The sequence below is a fragment of the Mixophyes fleayi genome, chromosome 4 (genome assembly GCF_038048845.1).
Source record: "Mixophyes fleayi isolate aMixFle1 chromosome 4, aMixFle1.hap1, whole genome shotgun sequence".
NCBI lineage: Eukaryota > Metazoa > Chordata > Amphibia > Anura > Limnodynastidae > Mixophyes > Mixophyes fleayi.
In genome coordinates, this window is record NC_134405.1 from 235,057,853 (window position 1) to 235,080,521 (window position 22,669).

Genomic DNA, 22,669 nt, shown 5'->3' on the forward strand with positions numbered 1-22,669 from the left:
TATAAAATAGACAATAACACGTGTATATGATAAACTGATCTTCATATACAGAACATTGCAAGATGGTTCAGTAGCATGCAAAGCATAATGCAGATGGATTGAACAAATTTGAGGATGTCCGTAAATGTAGTTACTTTGTTCTTATTGAATAAAAATTATCATATACTTGAGCATATCACGATCAAAGAATGAATGTATAAAATGTCTATAAGACATCAGAATCCGGACATTGTAACCATAGTGTGATATTGTGGCTTGATATAATGAGTAAAAAGGATAGATGTATATTTATCCTGTATTGTAAATATAATGATAATTCTCCCCTGGAGTGTGTGTAAGCAACTAGTCCCTAGAGTTATTTCTGTAATACTCACAATGAGTGGATCACAAATTTCTTACTAGTGCTTACACGCTGAAGATATAGATGTTGGAGTCCTTTGAATAAATCGCTGTAGCGGCCAATATGAAGAGAAACCCCCCCCCCCCCCCCCCCCACAGATGTCCTCAGGAGTAATTAATTCTGGCTCCTCATCAGCACGGCACATGGATCCAAACAGAAAATAGAAAAGGGTTTTACCTTAACATCGCCAGAGCGGTATCATCGGCATGTATAAAAAGCAATTTTCTTCAGTGCGCACCTTCAAACAGTCCCGATGAGTAACTTACACAGTAAAAAACTTCCGTTTGTAGCAGAGTATATTGATAGAATTCAGCTCAATATCCAAGAGGCAGCATCTAACAAGCGACATGTTTCGTCTGTAAACAGACTTTCTCATTATTTGTGGGAGTTTAATAGGTAAATGGAATCCATGATTGGTCCAGAGTATTGATTGACAGCGGTAGTAACCATTCAGGCAATCCTTATTCACTCTCAGCTGATAATAACAAAGTATCAAATAATGTTTGATGACTGACAATTCGTACAAATGAATAGATTTAAATATAAAAATAAAGAATAAAAAATACAGTAAGTGAAAAAGGGGGTGAACTGCCATCAGTTGTTATGAATATAACCTAAAAAATAAATTGAACAGACAAAATTCAAACTCTGTATGCAGTCATTCAATCAGAAATCTGCCTACTATCCGCAGTCAAATGGACAGACTGAAAGGGTGAATCAATCCCTAGAGCAATATTTACGGTTATATGTATCTAAAAACCACAACGACTGGGCGGACCTTCTTCCATGGGCTGAATTTGTCTACAACAACGCACTTCCCAGCACTCTCCCTTTTACTGCAACCTTGGGTATCATCCCAGAGCCAATTCATTGTCCTCTCTGTCTACCGATAGGCTACACGAATCCAGGACTACGGCCACCCGGCTTAGGAGAATCTGGAGATCAGTACATCAGTCCTTACTCCGAGCATCTTTTCGGTCCAAGGTCTTTGCTGACCTACATCGTTCTGCCTGCTCCTTCAAGGTTGGAGATTCCGTGTGGTTATCTACTCGGAATATTAAACTCCGTCAACCGTGCAAGAAGCTAGGGTCCAAATTTATTGGACCTTTTACCATCTCAAGACATATCATCCCAGTGGCCTTCAGACTTAAGCTTCCAGAATCTTTAAGAATTCCCAATACGTTCCACTGCTCCTTGTTGAAACCTGTCCTCTCTTCCAGAAAATTCGGAGCCTGACGATCCTCTAGACCTCAGCCTATATCTGTTAATGGACATCAAGAATTTGAGGTCGAGAAGATCCTTGACTCAAAAAAAGTTCAGGGTCAAATTAATTTCCTCATCCATTGGAAGGGTTACGGCCCGCAAAGAAATTTACATTCAGATAAATTACTTGCTGATTTCTTTAAAAGATGGAAAACCTGGATGTCGGGGTTCCTTGACCCCTCCTCAACGGGGGGGTACTGTCACGAGCCGCGGTTACTCCGGGCACCGCAGCGACTCGCTCCCTGCTCTGGCCCAGCGTCCTGTCCGGTTTGTGCAGGCCGTTGCCGAGGCTGCTGATTTGCCTGTGACCCTGACCTCTTTCTCTGATACTGACGCTGCTGAATTGCGTGTGACCCTGAAACCTTTGCCGGGATCCTCACTCCACCTCTTTGTTAAACACCTGCGCTACGTTCTCAAGTTATCAGCTCCTACTAGTAGAGAACAAGACCTGTGCGCATCCGAGTACCTGTGAACGCGTCTAGCTCTACTGGGAAAGGCGGCTGCTATAGGCGAAGACTTCTGAAGTGGTTCTAGGAGTTGATACCTGGGGCGTGAGCCCTAACACCAATGTTTCTTGAAGTAAATATTTTTATTTTATGAGACTTATTATTAAATTTAATAACAAAATTAATTTCGATCTGCAGAGTTCCCAATCATGTTATTTCTTTTTTTTGTAGACCTTCTAGTTGTCTTGGAAAATGATATGCTTTATTTAATAAATCTTGTGGGTAGCACCTTTTTCTAAACTTTTCTTGCATCTCACATTATGATCTACTGTACAGTTACACCTATATTTACTCAGTTTACTGAATGTTACTTAGCATGGTCTATGATGGCTACTCTTATAGTGAAAATTAGTCAACGGCTTTACAGAAGTATTAAAATATTATTAGATTTTCTCGTATGGAGGAGATATCTAGGTAATTCTCCTGTATACTATTAGAAGTGTGGGTGATTTTAATTATTGAAATCCAGTGCTGAATCCCAATCATTTGCCCATACCAAATAATAAATAGCTCACTTGATATGGGCTGTCCTACAGGAAAACTTGTTCGAATATGTCCATATATAAGTTGGCATAACTTAGGACAAGCCTAGTGGCGATGGCAGTTCCATATTGTGGAAGGTAAAATTTATTTGAAAATAAATAATTGCAACCCCTGTGCTCACTGACTGGCAGGTATGTGTGGAATCTATACATATAAGATCAATGCGGGTAGTATTTGGTGTGGCTGTAATCCATAGCTGCAATTTACTTAACTCTCCAGAAGTTGTACAGCCCATAAATCTTGAGTAGGGATATTACTCTCTGGCTTCTCTAGAAGGACTTGGAGAATCTTGTGGAAAAAGCGATTTACCTTTATTTCAGATCTATAGTGACATTATGCTTACCAGGATTTCACTTCTGAGAACTGTGAGCATAGAAGGACGCCAGTGTCAGAGGTGGCATTTACCTATTACTATTATACATCTCCCATTGGGGTCTCCAACAGTTTTCGAGGGAATGAAAAGGACTATGTTGTGGATGAGAATCACAACATCCCTGTGTTTGCTGGAGGAAGATAAAAAAAAGAAGGACAGATTGAGTTTGTTAAATGAGTTTTCTGTACAAAAGCCATGTTGGCGCATACTTTTTTTGTCAAATGTGCAAGGACATTTTACTTTAGGGTTATTTGGGTTTGAGAGCAGTGTTTGGCTTCATTTTATTATCAAAGACATTGAGCACTCAGTATTTCCAGAGAGAGAGGGTGGGGATGTAACTAAAACAGGAAGTCCCATTTGTACGTTAGGTTGTGATTGCGTAAGACTTTGTTGGTGATAATCATGTTATACTGTTTTTGAGTTGACAAAGCTAGGTCAGAGTTCCACCTTGAGGGTATTGAATGTTTTTTCTGCTGTGTAGCCATACTTCTTTCCTTGACAGTCTAATATCAAAGTTAAACTATAACAGGATGTGGTGGCTTACCTCATGGGCAAAAAGTGCTGTGGGTTGGTCTCTCCTGATTTCCAGAAGAAGCTGTTAGAACAAGGCCTCTTAGTACGCTGGAAGAGCTGCGGGTTTCACAGACTCAGTGTTACAAACTCACCTGTCCCCGTTCCAGCACCGCGATCCTCTCCTCTTCCGGGTCTCGGCAGCGCTGTCACATGACCATGCAGGGCGGGGAATTCAAAAGCTGTAACCTGTTCCTGACTTGGCGTTTCTGTGTGATTCCAGTGTACCAGACCTGCTTGCTGACTTTCCAGACTCTCTTCTCCAGTGTACCAGACCAGGCTTGCTGACCACGTTTATCTCTCTGCTCCAGTGTACCAGACCCAGGCTTGCTGACCACGTTTATCTCTCTGCTCCAGTGTACCCAGACCTCGGCTATTCCTGACTACGTCTCGATAAATACGATAAATAACGCACGCATACACTTACACATTCACTTGCACATAGTTCATTTTTATAATAGTTCCAATCCACAGGTTTTTATTAAGAGATGTTATTGCGTTTATAGTTGAATATTATAAGGTTATATGTACTTCAGTGAGATCTAAGGTTCAGGTTAAAGGAAACATATCATGTTTGGTGTCATTCTAATCCCCTATTTATCCTTAGTGTTCCGGTTCCATCAGCTATAAGATCGCACTTCATGTATGCTAGTTATGGAATATAGGGAATTAGTGATCAGAATGGTATTGTCTGTGTAATGTAAATAGACCAGTTTGAGTAGTTCTTGGCGGTGAAGATCAGTATGCATCTGATTGGAAAGCTGACCCCCCCCCACCCTTTTTAGGGTGTCATTTTGAACTGGCCAATGACCTGCATTACACTGGACTGTCCTGGAGCCTGAACCTATGAAAACGTGCCAAGTCACCTGTATTGTATTTGCTGTTACAGTACTTGTATATATATTACCCTCTGAAATCAGCTTGCAGTCACTTTTGACCACAGACTTGAGAATTGAATGACTGTATATGCTGGATCCAGCAGAGTGCAGCGTATGTATCGGCTGTACTTATTTATTGAACTATTATTCTTTTGCTTTTGCTAAATAAATTGCTTGTGCTTTGGAACCACACAAATCGCATAGACAATGATTATTGGAAAACAATTAAATAACTTTAATATTAAGATGGGTCGCCTTGTCTAACTTTCTTCTGTAAATGTGCAATCTTTTGTGGGAGGGTAAGAAAAGATTAAGAAAGTGATTCAGGCTTGTTCTGGAAGGGGGTCCACAAAGTCTGTGGAGCCCCCTAATTAAACTACATCCATGAAAGTATTAAGTATGGCACCAGCAGAAGATGCACAGTTGTAGAAACCCCTGGGACTAAATCAGTATGGTATTCGGTGTCCAGTGGATGAGGCCTTCTGTGCTAGAAGTTGGTGAAGTAGGAAGCGGAGTCTGGTTTAAGATCAAAGGCAGGTCCCGGTGATGCATACTGTATAGATAACCTGGATAAAGTCTGCATGGGCAAATTCATGAATGGCCCTTCTTGATGGTGGAGTAAGGGGAGGATGTTTTTTTCATGGATGATATGAAACCTGAGAATGTTGTGGCTGGTGAGGCTGAAATGTCACTAACACTGTCTGAGGGCTGAAGGCTGTGTAGGGTAGCGTTCTCTCAGCAGTCAGGTTAGGACTTGGAGGTGGAGGATGAAAAAGGTCCAAAACACTCAGATAGGTAATGATATTGAGGGGCAATACTTTAAGGAGTAGAGCACTGCAAGCTTGTCTGTGACAATCAGGTGTCTCAGTGGATGCCATAAGTTGTAGGCAGTGGATATCTACCACTTCTGGCCTAAAGTAAGGCAGAAGGGCGTATATTAGTTTAGCAATAGTGCAGAGATAAAGGAAGCTACATCGAGCCAAGGCAAGCCTTCCCCCCTCCTGATCCCCATCAATTCTGGAGTTTTAAACTATTTAAAATGAAGGTTTCAAGCACAGTTTGCCAACTCAGGTACGCTGACAACATCCATCATTCAAACTCCAGGATGTGGAGGATCATGGGATGCAGGATCTGTGAGGGTGAATTTCTCACAAACGATCCCTGCAGTTGTTGGCAGGGGAGGGGGTTGTTCATTTAAAATAAAAGAAAAAAGTTCTCCTTTGAAGTCTCTGAAATTCCAAGTCACTAACTTAAAAAAATCAGCTGCCTTGTCAGCAATAATGTGTTATATAGCAGGTATTTTGTTCATTGCAAGGAATCAATATTTTTTATAAACTCTCTTTTCTCTAAAGTATATACATAGTGTATAGCCCTCTTTAAGAGGGGATATACTACAAAAAGATCCCTGTAAGGTTGAAAGTTAGCTTAAAACACCAGCTGATCACTTTTTCACGTACTAAAGTAGGCTCCTTACATGTTTTGACTTACAAATACCTGTAATTTTGCAGCTAATGTAAAGGGGCACTAACACACATATATTTTTGTGCCTAGCACAGGGTAACATATGTGTTAGACATAATTTCATATTATCCATCTATTCAAGTTGTGACGAGCTCTATAGTTGCTCTCTCATATTTTGGGACTTGGTCATGTCCATAGTCAGTACTACACATGGTGCAAATGCTACTGGCCTGGAAGTGAGGGCAGGTCAGCAGTGCCAGGTTACCCATTACCTTCAGAGGCCCCTGATGCCCATGCTCTGCTCTCCAAAAAGCTAAGCGTAGCATGGCAGAATCATGCGGCGGTGCCAGGCCCCTGCCCAAATTTTGCTATGGAGGACAGTGATGCACTATTCTGCCTTTGCCCACTATGATGTAACAATTATCCCTTGGCACTAAGCTAATTCCTCAAGATATTGTACTCCTGAAATCTATTGACAGGAGTGCTGGGCAGAGATAAAAATATTTGGGAAAATAATGGAACTGTACTAAATGGTGAGCTGTGCATGCAGGATTACTAGCACCATCTTAGATATTAGGGAAAGTACTATTACAAGTATATTTTTCACAGTTCTTACTTAATAGTTGCATAATGAATAGAAAGTAAAATAAAAATTCCCTTTTAAGGTTACTGATTACAACCTCATTAATAATTAAATTGGAGGGAAACATCTCCAAACACTCATATTTGGATGAGTGACTAGTTTGGGTATAGCTGATACAGAAAGTTCACATGTGGAAAAACTTATCTCCCAGAATATTAGTATTCTTAAAACAACAGCATAAGTCATGCAAATTTCTCCTGATTTCTCCCTGGCATTTGCCTCCTGCCTTGTTCCACCCCCCTGCACCTCATCTTGTGACCCAGACCCTGGCTTCATTTCACCTTCCTCCTGCTTGCTCCCTGGTGTATTGCGCATCTCCGGGCTTTTGACCCCTGGCTTGCCTGACCCTCATTTTGCCTGACTCTCCCGTGGATCATGCCTTGTGCCTCCTGACTAGCCTGTGCCTCCTGACTAACCTGGCAATTCAGTCTCCTTGTGCCTGCACTTCATCTGCTAAACCTGGTAACCTGAATTTGCACTTCACCATGTGTTCCTGATATCCAGTGTCTCCTACTTCATCTGCTAAACCCTGTACTGCAACCTTTTGTGCCTGATTCATTAAGGAAAGTAAGGGAAAAAGAGGAGTAAATTGTCTTTCAAGAACAAACCATATTAGAATGCAAGGGGTGCAAATGAGTTTATTATTTTGCATATAATTTAAGGAAAAAAATTGGGATCAATTTTAAGATGCTGTAATGTTTCAGTCAATAGATCAAAAAGTCCCTGTCCCATACCATCATTACTTGGCAAAAATGAAAGTAGTCGCTCACAGATTACACCTTTAAGCACATACCGAATAATAATGCTAATCTGAATTATGCTTTTTCTTTTCCATGCTGGTAGGGGTAATATTCCTGAAATTAAAAATTAATTAAAAATACTCCTCGTTGGGAAAAATGCACATCTACAATTAAATGTTGAATCCAGCTTTTGCCATAAGTTGGCTATTTATACGTTTGCATTTAATAATAATAAGTTCTTATTATTGTGTTGCTATATTCTGCATTTTGTTTGTAAACTGTTGTAGCGTATTGTAGCAAATATCTACAGTATGGTAGCGAGGTCCATTATATATTTCTGCAAGAAATACATAATGGTCCTCGACCACAAGAACACATCATCGGAAATATGTTTTACAGATGCATCTATTATTAACAATTTTAACAATCACGGTAATTTTAACTGTAGAGTAAATAAAAGGTATCATGATTTAATGAATTTGCATTATGCGTATACATTATTATTTGAGACTGTAGCTTAAATATATTTTTGTACTGATTTAATAGAAAGAAAAAAATAAATTATACTTAAATTAAAGGGCATAGGGCCACAGTATATAAAAAAATATTAAATACATACCTTTTATAAAACACATAAAACACAGCAAGCAATAGGTGATTAGTTGACGAAGCACACTCAAACTGAGGTCGACACAATGAAAAATATTTGCCGTCTTTGCAATGTATGCACTAGCTCGATACAAAGTTGACTTCGGCTGCACGTCACAATCCCAGGCTGGGATCCCCAGCTAAGTTTTATTGTGCAGTCGCAACAGTAAAGATCTGAGCCTATATAACGTTTGCATCTGCCTCACATAATCCGATTCAGTTATTTATTATATTCTTAAATATAGGATTTTATTAAAATAGGAATACAACCTAAATTTTAGTTGCATATAGTAATATCGGAACTTCTATTATATTTTCAAGCCACTAAAAGTTCATTAATATTTTTAACATATTGTCTATAGTTTAATGGGGCCCCTGGGCCCACTTCATTAGGCAAGTTTTCAACCTGGCCAGTCCAATGGTCCTGATGCGTACCTCCCAACATGTGTTTACCCAGCTGTGGGATAGGGGCCTGTCCACATCACAATGGGACAGAGCCTAAAATTTTAACTGTCCTGCTGAAATCGGGACAGTTGGGAGGTATGCTGATTCCAAACCTCACAGGTTTACTTTAGTACTGGGTTTGCATCAAACTGGCTATAGTGTGAGACAGCTGGCAAGTATGATATATATTTTGTTTTTTATTACAGCAACCAGAAAGTACTTCAATTCTACCTGTGGCTATTACTGTTCGGATCTGAGGATACAGGTTTTTTAGATACAACTCATGTATTATAGCCAAAGATCACTCAGCACGAAGTTGGTTACTGCAGGTGTTTCGCAGACAGGCTGCTACTGACATTTATGTTATGTTTTGGAATTACTGTGGTGGCTGTTAGAACACACCCATATTCCTGGTTTTCCAACCCTATTTTACATACTAATATTTTGCTTTCACAACTACTAATACAAAAATGCATATGATTTTGTAAAGCGTGTGAGGTCTGCTTATGGACTAAGTTTCTTAGCGATCGTCCCTTTACCTCATCTCCAGCCTCCCTCCCTAGACCAACGCCTACAGCCTTATAAGGATAGGAGTGCATTGGTTTCAAGAGAAAAAAATCAGGAAATGTACAGAACCCTATTGACAGCCATGTTTGAAACTGGCAACCGCACAGATATGCCCACAAAAGTATAGTGATTTATCCAATAAACAATAATTTGGCAGATAACACTAAATAGCAATTAATTTACAAGTGCAAATGTGGTTCAGTAAATGAAATGTGTGGCTTCATAATTGTTTTCCCTGGTCAAAGATGGACGTAAGCTGTCAGCATGAGGAGTGGCAGCCCACTCTCTAGTGCTTTCTGCGCCCTCCTCTTTGCCGTTAGCTGCGTCACTTCCCCTCTCACACCGGTGTCTGGAGAAGCAGCGTGTTCTACTCCATTGTGTGCCCAGTATTCCCAAAATGGTGAGTTTGTGATCTCCTCGTTGCTCAGATAAGTCCGTTTGGGCGCAGTAGATGGGTTAGTAGAGCCGAGCTCAGACCCACATGGACGATGAGCGGCCCTGCAGACACATACATCCACCCTCTCGCTGTCACCACACATATATCTGTCCCGCAAGCCCTCACTCCCTCCGAGTTATTACTGGCTCAGTCAGTAGGGTTGCTACGACATTCAATTGGTTGTTACTGGCCTTTCTTAAAAAGCTTATTTATGTAATAGTTCTGGAATCCATAGGAAAAGAGCGACAGGGAAAGAAAATAGGGGACTCGTGACCCTATTTATACCCAAACCCATTGGTGGTGAATGCTATATGTAATTTAGTAATAGCATGGGATACAGTGCCCACTGTTTCTCAGTAGCTTCAGCCCCCTGATCAGGTGACAAAGGTAGCCTGTGCATGATCTGAGGGTGCCGACATATCGTCCTATTACAGAGCTACACTTATTCTTAGCCAAAAAGCTGGGAAGTGCTGGGAGTAGATGTAGGATGAGTGCTCTACACCCAGTCCATAGCCCCACTTTACAGTAGAGTTCTGTGGAAGTGTCAACATAATGCTCTATTAGTAAGCTGTCAACAGACATAAGCCTGCTCTCAACTTCAGGTAACAAGGGTGTTCCCTGTTATTTTTCCTGCACAGATATGTGACTCTCAAGTGCCCATGCCTAAAATGAGGGGACCTGGAACCACAACCAGACCCTATCTGTGCTTCTGGCACTTCCTCCTATGTGTGCGATATATATCATAACCTGTCTATAGCATCAGGAAAAAAAACTATTTTAATGGGATGCATTAAAAAAAATCCCCTTTGCGCAGTTCCTGTGCACCATGTTATGTAAATGTACGTTTTCAATGTTTGGGTTCATACAGATTGATTGAAAGAACATTGCATTGTTACGATTGTTTGCAACAGGAGGGCTGCTGCTCTTTTGCATTAATACACATTCTGTCATTCATTTGAATGGAAATCTGCATCAAAATTGCATGTGCGATTTCCATGCTTTTGAAAATTAGTAAATGTGATCAAAGCCAAATTGAGTGAAAATATTAATGGATAGAAAAATGCGAAAGTAATTTTCTAAAAATAAATCTGTTTTAAGTTTTATATAATATCTAGAATAGATTTAACTTATTTTAAATGCTAATGTAAGAGGGCTGTTTACCACAAAAGTAAAGCATACATATTATTTGGATACCTCACCACGTAAAGCATCTTTTTTTAACCAGCACATAATAAAATCCAGGTATTGGTCTGGTTACACCTGTATAAAGCATCCCCAGTCTTAAATGGGTTAAAGTGGACTTGGTGCAGTGGATAAAGTAACCAAAGTGTCTATACATTGTAGGAGCAGGGATTCAAGAAAGGGGGAGTAAAGGTTAACAGCAACCCTCTCAAAAAAATTCACTATGTATAATTCTTCTAGTAGAGGGTAGTCATCTACATGTTAAATTTCCCCACAAAAAAAAAATTGTAAATGGCCTACAGTAACATGTTTAGCAAATATATTCATTAAAATTGTCTTGTGGAATTGACAAACTTTGCAGGCATTTTGTTGCAATACTGAAAGGCTGCACTTGAGCTATAGCGCTTATGCAAGCTTATAACTTAATGCTGGTGTTTAAATGCATTGTAAGCAAGTCAAATTCATAGGTGGCAATACACACTGCTCAGTATCAAAGTGATTGTATATTAATATATTACAAATATCTTGTTATTACAGGCATCCCTCTCACTAGCGCCTATGAATATTTTCAGAGCTGGAGCTGATGAAGAAAGAGCAGAAACGGCTCGTTTGGTAAGCGTGTTTTTTTATTTTTATTTTAAACTTTAATCTTTTTAAGGCACTGTGTAACATTACAAAAATTTTCAAGCGTTATTGGACACTATAATCATGGATAATTGGCTTAAAGATGTATAAAACAGGTGTCCACGGGATAACTAACACAAGTAAACTATCCTAAACGCCAACTTATATTGACTCATGCATAAATGATAATATACAGTGCATTCGGACAGTATTCACAACACTTCACTTTTTCCACATTTTGTTATGTTGCAGCCTTATTCCAAAATGGAATAAATTCCTTTCCCCCTCAAAATTCTACACACAATAATACCCCATAATGACAACGTAGAAAAAGTTTTTTTTGAGATTTTTGCAAGTTTATTAAAAATAAAAAAATAAAAAGTGGCATATTCAATTAGCTTTCCGGTCCGCGGGATCGCGTCGGAACGGGCCGCGTAGTCAATCCACGGTACCGCAATAACGTGGATTTTCGTTCGCAGCCCATAGGGTTGCGTACGAAAATCGGCGTTAATGCGGTACCGTATTAACAGCAATACTGCGCAGGATTCGCGTTACCGCGAACCGGAAAGCTAATTGAATATGCCCCTAAGAAATCACATGTACATAAGTATTCACAGCCTTTGCCATGAAGCTCAAGATTGAGATCCGGTGCATCCTGTTTCCACTGATCATCCTTGAGATGTTCCTACAGCTTAATTGGAGTCCACCTGTGGTAAATTCAGTTGATTGGATATGATTTGCAAAGGCACACACCTGTCTATATAAGGTCCCACACTTTATAGTGCATGTCAGAGCACAAACCAAGCACGAAGTCAAAGGAATTTCTGTAGACCTCTGAGACAGGATTGTCTCGAGGCACAAATCTGGGGAAGTGTACAGAAAAATATCTGCTGCTTTGAAGGTCCCAATGAGCACAGTGGCTTCCATCATTCATAAATGGCCGGCCATCTAAATTGAGCGATCGGGGAAGAAGGTACCTAGTCAGGGAGGTGACCGATGGTCACTCTGTCAGAGCTACAGCATTCCTCTGTGGAGAGAGGAGAACCTCCCAGAAGGACAAACCATCTCTGCAGCAATCCAACGTATCAGGCCTGTATGGTAGAGTGGCCAGATGGAAGCCACTCCTTAGTAAAAAGCACATGGCAGGCTGCCTGAAGTTCGCCAAAATGCACCTGAAGGACTCTCAGACCATGAGAAACAAAATTCTCTGGTCTGAGACACAGATTGAACTTTTTGGCGTGAATGTCAGTTGTCCTGTTTGGAGGAAACCAGGCACCGTTCATCACCAGGCCAATAGCATCCCTACAGTGAAGCATGGTGGTGGCAGCATCATGCTGTGGGGATGTTTATCAGCGGCAGAAATTGGGAGACTAGTCGGGATAGAGGGAAAGATGAATGCAGTAATGTACAGAGACATCCTGGATGAAAACCTGCTCCAGAGCGCTCTTGACCTCAGACTGGGGTGATGGTTCATCTTTCAGCAGGACAACGACCCTAAGCACACAGCCAAGATATCAAAGGAGTGGCTTCAGGACAACTCTGTGAATGTCCTTGAGTGGCCCAGCCAGAGCCCAGATCTTGAATCCGATTGAACATCTCTGGAGAGATCTGAAAATGGCTGTGCACCGACGCTTCTTATCCAACCTGATGGAGCTTGAGAGGTGCTGCAAAGAGGAATGGGCGAAAATGCCCAAAGATAGGTGTACCAAGCTTGTGGCATCATATTCAAAAAGACTTGAGGCTGTAATTGCCGCCAAAGGTGCATCAACAAAGTATTGAACAAAGGCTGTGAATACTTATGTACATGTGATTTATTAGTTTTTTATTTTTAATAAATATGCAAAAATCTCAAACATTTTCACATGGTCATTATGGGGTATTGTGTGTAGAATTTTGAGGGAAAAAGGAATTTATTCCATTGTGGAATAAGGTTGTAACATTACAAAATGTGTAAAAAGTGAAGCGCTGTGAATACTTTCCGGATGCACTGTAAATAATAGTATATTTTAATTAATTCTTAAGTTGAAATAACTTGAACAGTAAGGGTTAATTAGAAGAATATTTAGATAATATTAGTAGTTTGTACTGTAGTATAAGTCATATATATATTTGCCAACTATCAAGTAGAGTTTGTGGGAACCAAGAGATAATGCTAATATAGCTGAGTGGATCACATGGAAAGGATCTCTCCATGCCAATGAAAGAAAGGAATGAGTGTATAGTAACTAATAGGGGAAATGAGAAGGAGTGCATGGTAACAGTCGAAACGTGATAAAAGTTCACAGCTGTATTGGTGGAGGGGGAGCCACCTGCAGTGATTCCACTCCAGGTAGTATGCTTAAAGCATCTCTGGATTTAAATTTTTCCTGACTAAGTGTAATGATTGATATTCTAAAATCTGTGTTCACTTCCTCACGAAGATCTTTCAAGTCTGTTACACATGATGTGTTCCAACACACAGCTGAAAACAGTGCTGTAAATTCTCACATTTATTTAGTGCACAGGTCATATACAATGTCTATGAGAGGTCCCCCCCTTTTTCTTTTCTTATTTTGTGGAATCAAAATGGCTTAAATAATCTTACCACTTATCAATACCCAATTATATGTTAAATAAGAATCAACTCTAAAGCCAATTACATAAAATTTTCAACCCCTTGTTTTAATACTTGGTGAAAGCATCTTTAGGCGCAATTACAGTTGAGTCTATTTGGGTAAGTCTCTACCAACTTTGTGTATCTGGACACTGAACATTTTTGCCCATTCTTTAAAATGTTGCTTGAGCTTCATCTGATTGGATGGGGACAACAATTTTTAAATCCAGGTTCTCAATGGGGTTAAGGTGTAGGCCAACCCATGAATTATTTTTGTTTAATTCAAGCCACTGAAATGTGGCGATTGCTTTATACTTTGAGTTATTTTCCTTCTGTGGTATTCTTTATCTCCCAAGTTCTTAGTGTCTTTCAGACTGCAGCAGGTTTTCTTTCAAGATTTGTATGATTCTTTCTAAATCCGTTTAGCCCTCTATTTTTACCAAACTTTCCATTCCCTGGAGTAGAGAAGCATCCCTATAGCATTGTGTTCCCATAACCATGCTTTAGGATGGAGATAGTTTTCTTAGGTCGAAGGACATAATTAGGTTGCCGCCAAACATACCACCTAGTGTTGAGGCCAAACGTTCACTCCACTTAATCTTCTGCCACTACAGGGTCTTCTGCATGCTTATTGTCAAAGTGTAGGCAAGATTTAATGTGGGTAGTTAGATTTTTGCCACCCTCTCATAAAATGCAGATTTATTAAGTACCCAATTCATTGTCCCAGCGACAGTCTCTTCCATTTCTAACAAGTGCATCTCTTGCATGGATGCTCAAATTTGGAGGATAGACTGTTATCAACAAATTTACAGTTCTGCCATCTTTATTTTTTGTGATGGCTTTGACATTTGTCAAGGGGTTAATAAGTCTTTTAAAATCCTTATATTCTTGACCTACTTTTCAATATCCTTTCCTTGGATTTGCTTTGAATGTTCTTTGATCTTTGTGATGACAATTGAAACACTTCAATTGCACCCAGGTGGACTCCAAACAATCATGTGACCTCTGAAGACAACTGATTGCTTCAGGGTTTATTTAGGTGTTGGTTACACAATTGTCTTAGTTATTGTAATTAAGCACGTAAAAGCTTTAGATGAAATACACTTTTGTGTGTCACAAACTGGGTTCTTAAAAGTAAATAATCCAATGATGTGGCTGTTGTAATGACCAAGCGTTTTAAATGTGGACTCAATATTTAATTATCACAATATTCCTCTAATATGTTTTGTTGTCATTTTAGTCCTCCTTCATTGGGGCCATTGCGATTGGAGATTTGGTGAAAAGCACACTGGGGCCAAAAGGCATGGTGAGTGTTTAGGGTGAGAGGGCTGTCTTTGGATGGTTCAAGGGAGATGTCCACCTTTCCAAAGCATAATTAATCTTTAAAATGTAGTCAACTGGCAAATTCTGTTTACTCAATGATTGGAGTGTTATTTTTTACAAGACCTATTTTTGTTTGAAATGCTTCTATTTAACCCTCTCACATTATCACAACCACGCACGGATGCAAGCATCTCTCTGTACAAATCCTTATGGTCGGGGGGAAGACTGGATTGGTCAAGGAGTTTGGTGGACATTTTTATTTTTTTATTTTTAATATAAGTAGTTTTACTGAATTACATTGCAAATAAAAGGGATACAGAACGGTTAAAAGTAGATCCATAGTGGGGATTTAAAATTTGATTTGTATAATTAAGTGCCTCAATTGTGTGTGCAGTGTTGTCTGTATGTATACATAAAATCATAGATTATATCCCAATCCCCCTGAAAGGTATTGTGATAAGGGGGGTGCAGAGGAAGATGATAGGCAGTCATGGTATGTGGACCAGAAGCATTGTCCCACAAACCACTAGCGATGCAAATAAATCAGTATTTCATACATGGGCTGGTGGATCGTTAAGAAGTAGTCTGGTTTCATACCAGCATGCAGATTAAAAACATGTTTTAATTTGTAATTTGGTGGTGTGAGGAAGTGTTTTGATAAGCCTTTTGAGTAGCAAGTGTCTGATTTGTTCCTTATGCAAGGATGTTTCTAACCAGTCCGTTTTCAATGTTTGGTGATAAGGGCAGATCTGTACACAGTACCTGAACTATGCTTCCCTCTTCATCTCTGCAGCAATAGATCACTTGCAGTTGTTATGCTAGGTAACATGTCTGCTAACAATAGATATCTACTTTCAGTGATCTAATAATGCTGGATAGTGCTAGATCGGCTCCTTCTTGTATTGACATTCTGTCTACTCCCCACCTATGACAAGAAGAAGTCGCATAGTGCCCAGGATCCTCTACCCATTGGTGGTTCTGATGACCTAATGGATGTCAGACTTCATTCGACCAATTAGAAATTGCAAACTAGGCAGTGTCAACTAAATTGAAACCTGTAAAACTTTTTCTAGGGAAGACGCTGTTGTTAAAGGGTATTTCCAATATAGTTTTGTAATTTCCTTATTATATGACTCTGGCCAGTGGAGGTGGCTGACTATTTGTAATTTTTGAGTGAAATTCAAGAAGGGACCCTATAGATGTATTAGGGCTTGTAAAATGGGATAGTATTATCCTACGGTGTAGTATTTTTAGACGGTCTGACAAGATGGTCACCACACATCTAAATTTTGTTAATTCTTAAATATGGGTTATTTATCACAGCATGAGCAGGAAATGTGACTCTCATTATCGTGTATTGATGAAGTATTGTGTTTGTGTGACAGGACAAGATTCTCCTGAGTGGTGGCAGAGATAGCAGTGTTACTGTAACTAATGATGGAGCAACTATTCTAAAGTCTATTGGAATTGACAATCCCGCTGCCCAGGTGTTGGTCGGTAAGTTCTAAGCAATCATTTGTTTTATAGAAATTTACTGAAGTTGTTTTGTTTTCATTAACTTTATTTGTTTTCCTCCTAATAGATATGTCCAAGGTCCAGGATGATGAAGTAGGTGATGGAACAACATCAGTGACAGTGCTGGCAGCAGAGTTGCTTCGAGTAAGAAAATTCTTATCTGAATCTTGGTTAGAAAAAAGACTGTAGACTTCGAGGGCATTGTTAATTTTTTTTTGTCTGTGACAGATAACATATCTATAAGTAGTGCCAGGGCTTTTTAAGGCCTCATAGATGCCTGTACTTGGGTTAATGCAATCTGATGGTTAACCTGTAACTATTATTATTATTATTATTATTATTATTAATTTTTATTTATAGGGCGCCACTAGGTATCCGTAGCGACGTACAGGGACAGACAGAAACACGATACAGGGTGAGACAGCACAGTACAGTTAACAGAAATCACAGTAACTCAGAAGCTCAATGAACAGCTAGATTAGAGGTGAGAGCCCCCAGCGGGGTAGAGACGGGCCGGAGGACCTCACGGAGGAGACAAGGAGCTGGAGAGCAGAGTTAAGGTGGAGAACAGAAGGAGAGGAGGCCCTGCTCGGAGGAGCGTACAATCTAAGGGGAGGGTAGGACGGACAGAGACACAATGGTAGGAGGAGGGAATGGGGAGAACGGAGGCAGAGACGGAGAGGGGGGGGAGAGGAGAATGAAAAGGAGGGAAGTAGGAGGGGGACAGGAGAGGGAGGGGGTAGGGGGAGACTGGGAGGAGGTCAATGGGTGGGGGACGGAAGGGCTTTAAGGAAGAGGTGGGTTTTTAAGGCCCGTTTGAAGCTGGACAAGTTAGGGGAAGTTCTGATGGAGCGGGGGAGCTGGTTCCAGTGGAGGGGGGCAGCGTGGGAGAAGTCTTGGATGCGAGCATGGGAGGAGGTGTAACCAGGGGGGAAGAGAGGCGGCGGTCGTTAGCCGAACGAAGAGGGCAGGATGGAGCGTAAATGGAGATAAGGTTGGAGATGTAGGGAGCAGTGGAGTTGGAGAGGGCCTTGAAAGTAAGAGTGAGGAGCTTGAACACGATTCTGTAACCTGTGACTCCTAAAATGTGTTTAGTAGTAACACACTTCTTCCTCGGGTAGAGAGAGATCCATATGGCAGATTAGTTGGCTTTTAAATCAGTCTGAAATGTGTGTTAAGAGTGTGCAGTTTATGATCTGCAAGGTAACTTAAGTCTGTACAGTCTTCAGACTGGTGAATTATTATGTGTGTTTTTTTGTGATGTACGCAAGCATAATGGACATACTATACTAATTATTGAATGCCCACACCATTTACTCATCCAAACACGGTGGGATCATTTTTTTTTTATATGGAAACTCATCCATCACCCTTTCATTTTTGTAACAAAGCTGCAATGAAAAGGCAATTTCAGCCTATATTGGCTGAAATATGCTAAAATATACAATTTTACAATAGTCTATTAACATTTTATATTCAAACACTACATGATACCATTCTGTATCGAAAAATATTGAATATGAGTGTCATTTATAGGTTTGTCATCAGAAACCGATTTTGGAAAGTTTTATCTTATTACACAAGTCTACCTTTTGTGGACCTTTGCTTAACTAGACCTTGCCACTAAGGCCGACCCCACCCACATAGCAAGATCAGAACGTTTATCACAAATTTGTCCATATGTTGCCCAAATTAATAAATGCCTCAAAGTCTGGTGGGCATATTACTGCTTTTGGCCTGGTAGTATGGTCAGCAAATGACAGCATAAGCAGTTCTTGGGGTAAATTTATCAAGCTGCTAGTTTCCGTCGGGTTTGAAAAGTGGAGATGTTTCCTACAGCAAGCAATCAGATTGTAGCTATCATTTATTTAATACATTCTACAAATTATTGTGTTAATCTGGTTGCTATAGGCAACATCTCGACTGTTCAAACCTGCCGGAAACTCGCAGCTTGATAAATTTGCCCCTTAGTTGGCCAATTTGGCCACCCAGTGCTGTAATCGATTTTTTTTTTTTTTTTATTTCTCCTCCCCTGTTTAAATGCTGCATATTTTCCCACACTCAGAAAGTACTTTATCTGTCTGAAGTCAGTGGCATTTACTTTCTGTGATTACACATTTTGCTATCCTTTACAGCTGTTCCCCCTGCTTTCCTTTGCTTGCTGAACTTGTTACCTTGCTTTAATTGGATGTCTTGTGGGGGGCTCTGCCATTCTCAATGAAGTGGTCCTAGAGTCTCTCTGAGGGTCTTTGAGATGCTCATATGTTCCTTGGAAGTTCAAAGAAAATATCAAAGCCCCATCAAGTCACTTGATCAGTAGCAACGACTGGTATTTCAGCAGTATTTTAAATGATCTTTAACCTTAAAAAACTAATAAAAATACAAATGTGTACCATGGAATAGCAATTAGTTGTAAAATTGTTTTAATTTTTGTTTTTTAAATCTGTTTATCATCAGGAAGCTGAAATATTGATTGCCAAGAAGATTCACCCTCAGACTATCATTGCTGGGTGGAGACCAGCATCACAAGCTGCCAGAGAAGCACTTCTGAAAGCAGCAATGGATCATGGGTTAGTTATGTCAATAAATTATCTGCACAATTATTCTAACAGTATGTATTTCCACATATAGTATAATAGAATGTAAAGTGTGTTGTTTCTGCAATATGAAGTTATGGATTTGTGTGTGCTTTTGATCCCACTGAAAGCAAATAGACCAGTTCAGTGAATCAGTCAGACTTAGGTGGGTTTTTTTTTAATAGAAGTCAACTGGGACTAAGAATAACATTGAAATATTCCAAGATTTTATTGTAAACAAGTATAGTTTTGAAAATACTTTTTTGGTCAAAGAAATTTAATTTGAATAGACATGAAAATGTTTTTCCTTTTCCTTCTCCATGATAGCAGACACCAATGGGTTATACCCACTTCTTCAGAGTTGGGTCAGGAACACACACCAGGAAAGTTATATAAGGCCACACCTCCTGTAGGAAGGGTAGTAAGAGAGGCATGTAGGCATTTAAAAAGACATTGTAGGACATGTTCCAATTGTAAAGCGCTACGGAATTTGCTGGCGCTACATAAATAAATGATGGTGATATAATAGTCGGACAATGGTATCTGACATCAACCGCCAATGTGGCACAAAGAGATGAGTAATGATACAGGATGTAAGGTTACTGTTACCATGGATATAAAGCTATTTAGAAGGTCTGTCAGCAATGCACATTGTAGAAACCAACAATATTACAGTGCGTGAATGTTGAACAATAAGGTATTCAGAAAGATAATGGAGAAATAGGGGTCACCACAAATAGACATGATGGTGACAGGAGAACACAAAAATAAGGTGGTTGTTTTCCAGATACACAGACCAAATAGCAAAGGCAGTGGGTGCCTTAACTACAAAGTGGCATTTCAAACTAGGTTATGCAACCTCACTATTACCCATGATCTCTCAGGTCCTAAGAAAAATGAAAAAGGACAAATTAAGGGCACTAACAGTCTTATCCTTTTGGTTTACATGAGTACTGCATTTAGCAGTAGACCAGCCATGGTATCTGACCACGTGTCTAGATTTTGCGAGACAAGGTCATATAATACCATATAAATCCAGGTTTTCCTGATGTTGACAGCCTGACTGCGGAACTTCCGAAAAGATAAGAAGATAAAAGATAGGCGTACTCCTCACTTTTTAGCTATAAAGTAAAAAAAACAAACTTGTTACTTAGTTTCCTTGCCATTCTACCACTTTTTACGTTTAAAGACTGGTGTGCATTTCTCATTTGGCATTGTATGCCTCACTAAACTTGTGTATTAGGTGTTAACCTATGTGTCCCATTACTTGTCATATTCAACATTATTTTAGTGTTCATAGTTGGAAATGTGGCTTGCATTAAAACTGCACATACAAAGTGTTCTTTCAGCATTTATATGTAGAGCAACACATTTCTAAAGGATACATTTTATAGGCCTAATTTATTTAGCAGATGTCCCATTTGTAACAAAATATATGTATATTGTCAAATAATGTAAATATAGTTCTTACATTGTCATTCTTTTGTGTTGTGTTTATTTTGCAGAAGTGATGAAGAGAAGTTTCAGGTCGACCTTCTGAATATTGCCAGGACAACATTGTCTTCTAAGCTCCTCACCCACCATAAAGATCATTTTGCTAAACTCGCTGTGGAAGCTGTTCTGAGACTGAGAGGCTCTGGCAATCTGGAAGCTATTCATGTCATTAAGAAGTTGGGAGGAAGTTTAACCGAATCCTATTTGGATGAAGGTATTTTCAAGTTTGAATGTAAATTTGTTGGCAAGACCACATGTAAGAACAAGGGCTTTGAGTGTTGCAGGTGACTGCGTTACAAAGGGATCATTGATATTTCTTTGTCTTCCTTTGGGGGACACCGGGGTCATTGAGGTAGAGTAGGGACAGGTCGAACTGGCACTTTAAACTTCTGTTTAACTAAGCCCTAGCTCCTCCCCCTCTATACCCCACTTCCTGTCCAGCCTCAGTCTAGTTTAAGTGCCCGGCGAAAGGGCTGTGTCTGGGCTGCTCAGCAGCCTTCTTCTGTTACTTTTATTATTTTATGGCAGGAATCTCCAGTATGCAGCGTGCGGCAAGCGCTGTATGCAGGGAGGGGATCGGAGGTGCTGTGAGAGGTGCCTCTGTCGCCAGCCTCCCTCTCCCAACGTTTTCATACCCTCCTAGGAGCTGGGCACAGTCGCCGCAAGCTGTGTCCGTCCTCCTGATCTGACAAACAGACTGCAGACACTGCGTGAGGAGGGGTGGTAGAAGGTAAGTGAAACCCTCTCCCAGCACAGTGCTGAGAGAGAGGGGTAGAAAACCGCAATGTGTCCCTGAGCAGGCTGCTTCTTAGTAGAAGCAGTCATTCTATGAAAAAAAAAAAAAAAGAGATTCTATTTTTAGCTCAGGAGACAGGGTCAGGCAAGGGTCACTAACATAGTGAGCCCTGCTAGGCACTGGATTGTTGAATGTTACCAATTTAGTGCTGGACCCTGGGGAAATCTATTACACTTCCTCCATGGTGGTCTCTCACTATTATGTGTGCAGAATAAACAGCCATTTTATAGCTCCCCTTTTCTGTCCTGAGTCCTGATAGAAAGGTTTGGGGATTATTTTCAAAAGTTTATTACTTTTACTCTGTGGGGCTTTATTGGCTGTATTGCAGGCTCACTTTCTGTTCAGTTTTGTGGGACGCTTGTTATTTATATTGTGTTTTTTTTACACTGTTTATTACACTGTTTTGTTTGTGTTTTGTACCATCTGTTAACATGTCAGAAGGGGAAAAACCATGCGTGGTAAAGCTGGTGTTATATCACTGTTGAGTTTCACCTGGGCTGTCTGTCACATAAAGTTACCATCATGTCAGTCAGGCGCGCAGGCTCTGTGCACAGCCTGCTGGCTTTCAAAGAGCATACCGTGTAATACAGCAGCTGCTGCTTTACATACGGCAACACATGCCTGGGTTCGGTCTCTCTCCAATACAGTGACTGAACTTGCTCAGTTGGTGCTGTCACAGGCTGTGGTCGCTCCATTTTCTAATTCTGCTTGCACTGTAGCAACTGACATGGGTTCTAGTTCGCTAAGTCAAGGTTTGACTGTTCTCCCTGGCGGAGTCTGTACAGCCTGCTTGGGTACAGGGAATTGCATCCTCTGTACAGGGTTTGGTTTAGGTTTCTTCCTCTTAGAGAGGATGTTACAATCTGCGGCACCGTCTTCCTCACATAAGCGTAGGAGGATGGCGCCACAACTTCAGGAAAATAAGCCAGATTTGACTGTAGTTCCCAGAATGAAGGTAATTTAGCGGTGAATTCTGACATGGATGCTCCTTCGGTTGTGGAGGAGATTCATTCGGTTCGCCAGAGTGTGGAGGAATTAATACAAGCTGTGTGTCAGGTACTTCACTTTCCTAAGTAAGAGGTTCCTCCTGTTTC

At 40.3% G+C, this 22,669-nt stretch overlaps 1 protein-coding gene across 1 annotated transcript in view; it reads left to right on the forward strand.

The window, feature by feature from the left end:
* The first annotated feature begins 9,331 nt into the window (after positions 1-9,331).
* Positions 9,332-22,669, forward strand: part of CCT2 (chaperonin containing TCP1 subunit 2) — a 36,338-nt gene continuing 23,000 nt past the window's right edge. The window contains exons 1-7 of the mRNA XM_075209517.1: positions 9,332-9,436; positions 11,192-11,266; positions 15,112-15,177; positions 16,580-16,691; positions 16,777-16,853; positions 19,167-19,279; positions 20,791-20,993. Coding sequence (XP_075065618.1) covers positions 9,434-9,436; positions 11,192-11,266; positions 15,112-15,177; positions 16,580-16,691; positions 16,777-16,853; positions 19,167-19,279; positions 20,791-20,993 — 649 coding nt within the window. The 5' untranslated portion in view covers positions 9,332-9,433. The remainder of the gene's footprint in view (positions 9,437-11,191; positions 11,267-15,111; positions 15,178-16,579; positions 16,692-16,776; positions 16,854-19,166; positions 19,280-20,790; positions 20,994-22,669) is intronic.